We start from the raw sequence: 8,056 nt of genomic DNA, 5'->3' as shown, positions 1-8,056 counted from the left end.
CAGAAGGAAGCGGGAAGTGGAAGGGACGGTCCGCCGGACAGACGGGACCCAGATTGTCCGGGGGAACAAATCATCGGCGGGAACCGGTTTAAACAGCGAAATAATAACGATGCACGTTTGATGTCAAGGTGTGGAGCCGGGTTCCCCACAACAGGCCAGGCCAGCTTCTTGGGGTTCCCCCCCACAACAACAACTTGAAACGTCAGCCTTTCCTGCTCCTCTGATGCTTGCCTGGCCTGCTGTGTTCATTCCAGCTCCTACACCTTGTTGTCCTCAGACTCCTGCACATTGCTGTCTCCCTCATCAAATACGAGACACCGCGGGGCGCTGGAAAAAACTTTCTTTTTGGGGAAGAAGTCGAACTGGACTCTCAAAAGCGGATCCGGAACAGCCTGAGCGTGTGCTCTGTCCACCCCCGAGCCCGATCCCTTGGTGTTTCCGCGGGGACGGAATAGACGGTTGCCAACCACCCCCCCAACCCATTGGCACGAAGATGAAGATCAAGCGGCAGAAAACCGCCCAAGAAGCTCCTGGCCTTTTACAAATACAGTTACGGTTTCCGAGAGCCCTTCCAGATCCTCCTGGACGGGACGTCGTTCTGGCCAGGCGGCTCTGAAAAACAAAATCCAGATCAAGGAGCAGAATGCCCAAGTACCTGATTGGGGGAGGTGCAGCTCTGCATCAACGGCGTGAGTCTCGGTCTCCTCAGGGCGGTTTCCCCCCCCCTCCCCCCCCTCCCCTCCCCCCCCCTCCCCCCCCCCCCCCCCCCTCCCCCCCCCCCCCCCCTCCCCCCCCCCCCCCCCCCCCGCCCCTCCCCCCCCGCGTCTCTCCCCCCCCCCGCGTCTCCCCCCCCCGCGTCTCCTCCCCCCCCCCCCCCGCGTCTCTCCCCCCCCCGCGTCTCCCCCCCCCCCCCCCCCTCCCCCCCCCGCGTCTCCTCCCCCCCCCCCCCGCGTCCTCCCCCCCCCCGCGTCTCCCCCCCCGCGTCTCCCCCCCCTCTCCCCCCCCGCGTCTCTCTCCCCCCCCCCCCGCGTCTCTCTCCCCCCCCGCGTCTCTCCCCCCCCCCCGCGTCTCTCTCCCCCCCCCCCCGCGTCTCTCTCCCCCCCCCCCCCGCGTCTCTCTCTCCCCCCCCCCCGCGTCTCTCTCCCCCCCCCCGCGTCTCTCTCCCCCCCCCCGCGTCTCTCTCCCCCCCCCCCCGCGTCTCTCCCCCCCCCCGCGTCTCTCCCCCCCCCCGCGTCTCTCCCCCCCCCCGCGTCTCTCCCCCCCCCGCGTCTCTCCCCCCCCCGCGTCTCTCCCCCCCCCGCGTCTCTCCCCCCCCGCGTCTCTCCCCCCCCCCCCGCGTCTCTCCCCCCCGCGTCTCTCCCCCCCCCGCGTCTCTCCCCCCCCGCGTCTCTCCCCCCCCCCGCGTGTCTCCCCCCCCCGCGTCTCCCCCCCCCCCGCGTCTCTCCCCCCCCCCGCGTCTCTCCCCCCCCCCAGCGTCTCTCCCCCCCCCGCGTCTCTCTCCCCCCCCGCGTCTCTCCCCCCCCCCCGGCGTCTCTCCCCCCCCCCCCGCGTCTCTCCCCCCCCCCGCGTCTCTCCCCCCCCCCGCGTCTCTCCCCCCCCCCGCGTCTCTCTCCCCCCCGCGTCCCCCACCCCCCCGCCCCCGCGTCCCCCACCCCCCGCCCCCGCGTCCCCCACCCCCCGCCCCCGCGTCCCCCCACCCCCCGCCCCCCGCGTCCCCCACCCCGCGTCCCCCACCCCCCGCCCCCGTGTCCCCCAAGATTGTGAATGCCCACTCTTACTCTTCTCTCTCTCTCTCCGTCTCCAGCTGCGTCCTGAAGGAACTGCAGTCTCTTGGGAAGGAATTGTACGGGGCCAAGTTGATCGCTCAGCGGTTCCAAGTGAGAAGTTGCCCACACGCGAAAAGCGCAGTGAGTGCCTCCACCTGCCTCCTGTCGATGGTTGGAAACAACAATCCCCATCACTACTTTGTGGCCACACAGGTAACTTCACGACCCAGGGCATGTTCATGGATCTCTGGGTGAGAGTTGGGTCCTGTTGCGGTTTCGATTCCGCAATGGCCGACTGGCCAGAACTGGGAAGAGTGTTGGGTGTGCTCGGGGGGAGCATTAGGTTTGTGGAAGTTCAGACCAGGACTGCCTGACTTCTTCCCGTATGGAGAAGTGGGGGTAGATGGAGGGGGGCTCTTTGCCTATCGCTCGGGACATCGGGAAGCAATAAATTGGTAACTTGAGTAACTAATAAAAAAAAACAAGTTACTACAAAACAGCAGAGCTAATTAAGAGACTACTGAGCCCCAACTCTTGGAGTTGGAAGCTGGCATCAGCTAAAGAGCTGAGTTTAACTAACACTAACCACATGCTCCCATCATCTTCTCTCTCATCTACTAGCCTCTCTCAACCTTCCCTACCATGCCCCCAAAGGTTTCTGAAATAAATCCTGTTTATTTTTCTACTGACAGATCAAGTAGCAACAAGAAAATCAGAGTTTTCTTATTTTAAATTATAGCAGACTTTTAACTTAAAACTACACAAAGTCTATAGTTATTTTTGATAGCTTGACCTATTTAATCATTTTAATCATTTATTTTTTGTTAATTCCAACGCTTGATAGTTCTTTGTGGAGATATGTGCATTAAACATGTCTCAATTGTATTAACAGGATCAAGAGTTGACTGTGAAAATTAAGAAGTTGTCAGGAGTTCCTCTGATGTACATTATCCAAAATACTATGGTCCTGGAGAAACCTTCTCTCAAATCAAGTGCACAAGTACGTTCGTTGCATGATAATCAATTTGTCCCCATACATCAGCAACAAACTATACAGCATTTGAAAGAAGAGCATGGCCTTGTGAAGGAATCTGAACCCAGGCATAAAAAAACGCAAAAGGAAAGGGGGCCCTAATCCTCTTAGTTGTTTGAAAAAGAAGGTCAAACCAGCACCACAACAAAATAAAGAGAAAAAACGAAGGCGATCAAGAAAGAAAAGAAGAATAGATATATTGTGTCAAAGCTGAAGTTACTATGCAGAGGTGTAAACAGGGCATTTGTAAGATCATGGACCAAAGTGCAAAGCTATGTAGTTTTTTCACTTAACACTTAGTGCTCTTGACTCTATTGCAATCTAATTGTTCCAAAATTTGCTTAAAGTAATCTGGAAGGTATTTTGCAGAAAAAGCTATAAATGGAGTTTGAATATTTATAATTGTATAAAATATGTTGTTTCTAAATGCTGATGGTGTGTTTTTAACAATAACATGACAAATTAGAACAGGACTCGATGGGGTATTGCCTGTTGAGCTTGCTCCAGCATTTAGTTAGTTGTGCCTGATCTATAGCCCCAAAGTCAGCTTCCTACTCTCTGCCCCTGTCTCTTGATTCCCAATGAGATCATCTCAGCCTTAAATATATTCAGTGACAAAGTATAAACAGCCTGGAGTAGAGAGCTGAAATATTCAAATGGCTTTGCATGAAAATATTCCTCCTTGCTTCTGCCTAAATATTTGAACTCTTGTTTGTGCCCCGGTATTGTAGGTTTCCCAGTCAGAGGGGAAAATACCCCTCATGTCTTCTGTTTAGAAGTAAACCTTCAGCTAGTTCACTTCGCAACTCCGGACTATTAGCCAAGTTACTCAAAACAGTGGTACAAAACAAATCATTTAATTCAAAATTATTTTTTATACGCAAAGCACTTTTTTAAGTATTATCGAGTACTGAAAAATCATAGAATGAGATTTACATTTACAAAAAGACTCTCGAGTGCAAGGTACAAGTAGGTAAATTGATCCACTGTTAAAGAGTCCTGTGAGTACAATGGACTCTTCAATAATGCCTGAAATGTGACCGATACTAAATGGTCTACACCTCATTTAATTCTTTTAATGGTAATTAAAAAGATAAAGCAGGCCAACATCCTTGACTGCGTAACTAATATCTTTTGAGTATGAAATATGTTATATAAGGTTAAATCAGGTATTCCCTGAAAATTAATCATCCCTTGGAACTTGCGTTTTTCTCTTTAGTAGCAAAGTACTGAACGAGAAATGTTCTCAAGCTCCTTCCTCAATTATTGACAGACCATTCTGGACTGAAATGTTGTTTTCCTAGAATCTAGAATAGAAGTAGTTGTACTTCATGCTGACATACCATACCTAAACAATATTAATAGCGTATCTAAATGTAAATCATGAGATTTGATCATTTATGCAATTTTTAATGGGCTTGGACTTAAAGTTTATCAGATTCTATTTATCATTTTTATTATTGGGCACAACGTATGTCTCTCCTGAAACTGAAGAAGTCTCAGTGGAAAAATCTTACGGACTGTTGACTTGTCAGTTTGCCATTGAAGTTTTATGGATCCAGTTTATTCCAAGCTGGATCCACGTGCAGCAGAAATATTTTTGCCAGTATATGAAGCTGATTTCAGTCAGTGTATTGTGTTTTTGCAAGCCCCCCCGCAGAGTAGAAGCAATGCCCTCACAATATGATTTTCTGGTGCTGTTGGACAGCATTTAAATTAATTTACACATTGTCAGGTTCCGCAATATAGCATGAGAAAGGAGATACGAGCTGTACAAAATGATTGGCAGAGGGAGATAGCACTTGCGTCAGCAATATTAAACAATTAGGTAAAATCAGATTAGGAGTTAATGTAACATTTAAATTAGGTTTACAGTCAATAAGCTACAAGTACACGACCACATGGCAACATATGATTGTGGCAATAATGAAAACCTGTCTCAAGAAAGAGCTGGGAACAAAACATTCCTAGATAAAAGATGTTCAGGACAGATAAAGAAGGAAAGGAGGGGTTGGCCATTTGATTAAGGGGACTTTGATATAGCGCTTGAGGGAGAGATCAAATACAATTTATTTGGTTGGAAGTAAGAAAGAATAGAGGAACTAGTACACTACTTGGTGTGTTCCATCGCCACCACCTTTAAACGGAAAGATAGGATTAAATTTGCAAGGAAACTGGAGAGAGGTGCAGAGTGATTCAGATGGGAAGTTGATAATCCCAGTATCTTTTATGGTAATTATAAAGGGAGGGAAGAATTCTTGAAGTGCATTCTTGATTAAAGTGTTTATAACCCAACAGAGATAAAGGCTTTTATAAGGTTTAAGTAAACTACTAGAAGGGATCAAGTGTATTCTAAAGTAAAAAATAATTGGAGCAGGGCCAATTTCAGTGGGGTGACAATGCATAAATTGGTCAACTGGAATCAAAAGTTGCAGGCAAACCTAACAGAACAATTGACTTTGAAGAGAAGATGTTTCTGTTACTTTGGCTCAATCAAGGTACGTTCTCACAAGGGACAGATTGTACAACTAACGCCAGACTGACTAGACGACAAAACAGCTGGAGGTTAAAATGAAATAGGAAATGGGTAAATCTGACAAATGTAAGTTTGATGGTACCGATGACAACCAACTGAATATTGCAAGTTCAGAGAGAAAATGTTAAAGAAAATAAGACTATATCAGAAGGGACTGGAAGCTGCGTGAAAGGAAAAGCAAAAATCTTCTAGAAACATGAAATAATAAAGAGGGCATAGGAGGAAGAATTGACTTAACGACAGACCAGAAATAGGTGAAAGAAAAAGTTATGGTCCAGCTGAATGGGTTAAAATTGACAGAGGTGACATTAAGATATCTAGCTGCATTCACATAGGATTGCATTAAATATACGGCATAGAAACAAACATTTAGCCCAACCAGCATATGCCAGTGTTTAGGGTGCACTCGAGTGTGTTTTTATCTCTTTTCATCTAAATCTACCCCATTTGACTTCCAATTCCCGTCTTGTGTTTGTCCAGTTTCCCCTTAAATGTATCTAAACTAATTCAATTAATTCCTGTGGTTGCGAATCCCAGTACCATTCTTTTGAATATGTTTCTTCTGAATTTCTTGGTGATTATCTTAAATTGATGGTCTTAAGTTATCTTTACCCCACAAGAGAAAACATCACTGTATACATGTACTAAAACCTTGCACAACTTCAGTGATATCTGAGTCTTTAGTCGTTGTTTTAAAGGGAAAAGGATTCTAGCCTGTCAATCCAGAAATGCACACTCACATTTCTCTTAGTATCCCTGAAAATCTCAGTGCACTCTCCAGTTCGTTTATATCCTTTTTATAATAATGTTTGTAAGAAATCAGGACCAAACAGGATCATTGGAGGATGTTGAAAGAATGAAGAGTGACATTTACAGAGATAGTGGCCATAATTTTCCAATTCACCTGAGATATGGTTGGGGACTGGGGGGAGCTAGAACACCACGTGACTTGAGAATTTCACATATTAAGCCCAAGTTCAAAGAGTGTGCAAGCATAGGTTTTCCATGAGGTACTAGAAAGTACATATGGACTTCCAGAAGGTGTGTGAAGTATCACGTAATCGGTTTGGCAGCAAAGAAGCTAATAAATGGGCTGGTGGTAGCATGATAAGAAATTGTGGAGCTGAATAAACACAGCAGGGCCAGCAGCATCTTAGGAGCACAAAAGCTGACGTTTCGGGCCTCGACCCTTCATCAGAAAAGGGGGATAGGGAGAGGATTCTGAAATAAATAGGGAGAGAGGGGGAGGCAGACCAAAGATGGATAGAGGAGAAGGCAGAGAGATGGAAAGGAGAGTATGGGTGGGGAGGGGATAGGTCAGTCCTGGGAGGACAGACAGGTCAAGGGGGCAGGATGAGGTTAGTAGGTGCACCTTCCAGTGGGAAGAGGGAATAGGTGAGAGGAAGAACAGTTTAGGGAGGCGGGGGCAAGCTGGGCTGGTTTTGGGATGCAGTGGGGGGAGCAGAGATTTTCAAGCTGGTGAAATCCACATTGATACCATTCGGCTGCAGGGTTCCCGCGTGGAATATGAGTTGCTGTTCCTGCATCCTGCGGGTAGCATCATTATGGCACTGCAGGAGGCCCAGGATGGGCATGTCGTCTAAGGAATGGGAGGGGGAGTTGAAATGGTTCGCAACTGGGGGTTGAAGTTGTTTATTGCGAACCAAGCATAAGTGTTCTGCAAAATGGTCCGCTTGGTTTCCCCAATGTAGAGGAAGCCACACCGGGTACAGCGGATGCAGTATACTACATTGGTGGATGTGCAGGTGAACATCTGCTTGATGTGGAAAGTCATCTTGGGGCCTTGGATGGGGGTGAGGGAGGAGGTGTGGGGGCAAGTGTAGCACTTCCTGCGGTTGCAGGGGAAAGTGCCGGGGATGGAGGGGAGTGTGGAGCAGATAAGGGAGTCCCAGAAAGGGTGGTCTCTCTGGAAGGCAGTCAAGGGTGGGGATGGAAAAATGTCTTTAGTGATATGATCGGATTGTAGATGGCGGAAGTGTTGGAGGATGATGCGTTGTATCCGGAGGTTGGTGGGGTAGTACGTAAGGACTAGGGGGATTCTCTTTGGGTGGTTATTGCAGGGGCGGGGTGTGAGGGATGAGGTGCGGGAAATGTGGGAGACACGGTCGAGGGCGTTTTCGATCACTGCGGGGGGGATGTTGCAGTCCTTGATGAACGAGCACATCTGGGATGTGCAGGAGTGGAATGCCTCATCCTGGGACCAGATGCAGCAGAGGCAAAGGAATTGGAAATAGGGGATGGAATTTTTGCAGGAAGGTGGGTGGGAGGAGATGTATTCCAGGTAGCTGTGGGAGTCAGTGGGCTTGAAATGGAGATGGGTTGTAGGTGGTTGCCTGAGATGGAGATCGAGAGGTCCAGGAAGGTGAGGGATGTGTTGGAGATTGTTCAGGTGAACTTAAGGTTGGGGTGGAAGGTGTTGGTGAAGTGGATGAACTGTTCGAGCTCCTCTTGGGAGCACGAGGTGCTGCCGATTCAGTCATCAATGTAACGGAGGAAGAGGTGGGGTTTAGTGCCAGTGTAGCTATGGAAGAGGGACTGTTCGACATAACCTACAAAGAGGCAGTCATAGCTTGGGCCCATGCGGGTACTCATGGCCACCCCCTTTGTCTGTAGGAAATGGGAGGAATCGAAAGAGAAGTTGTTGAGGGTGAGGACGAGTTCGGCTAGGCGGATGAGGGTGTCGGTGGAAGGGGACTAGTC

At 49.0% G+C, this 8,056-nt stretch overlaps 1 protein-coding gene across 1 annotated transcript; it reads left to right on the top strand.

Moving 5' to 3' along the window:
• The first annotated feature begins 362 nt into the window (after positions 1-362).
• Positions 363-6,502, top strand: utp23 (UTP23 small subunit processome component). The gene is given in 7 exon segments (XM_059645832.1): positions 363-520; positions 522-602; positions 604-642; positions 644-668; positions 1,786-1,979; positions 2,659-2,868; positions 2,870-6,502. Coding segments are annotated over 7 exon segments (720 nt in total). The 5' UTR covers positions 363-493; the 3' UTR covers positions 3,014-6,502.
• The last annotated feature ends 1,554 nt before the right edge of the window (positions 6,503-8,056 follow it).

The sequence above is a fragment of the Stegostoma tigrinum genome, chromosome 5, assembly GCF_030684315.1.
Source record: "Stegostoma tigrinum isolate sSteTig4 chromosome 5, sSteTig4.hap1, whole genome shotgun sequence".
NCBI classification, from domain to species: Eukaryota; Metazoa; Chordata; class Chondrichthyes; order Orectolobiformes; family Stegostomatidae; genus Stegostoma; species Stegostoma tigrinum.
The sequence above is the reverse complement of the archived record's forward strand: the minus strand, read 5'-3'. Positions and strand labels throughout refer to the sequence as shown.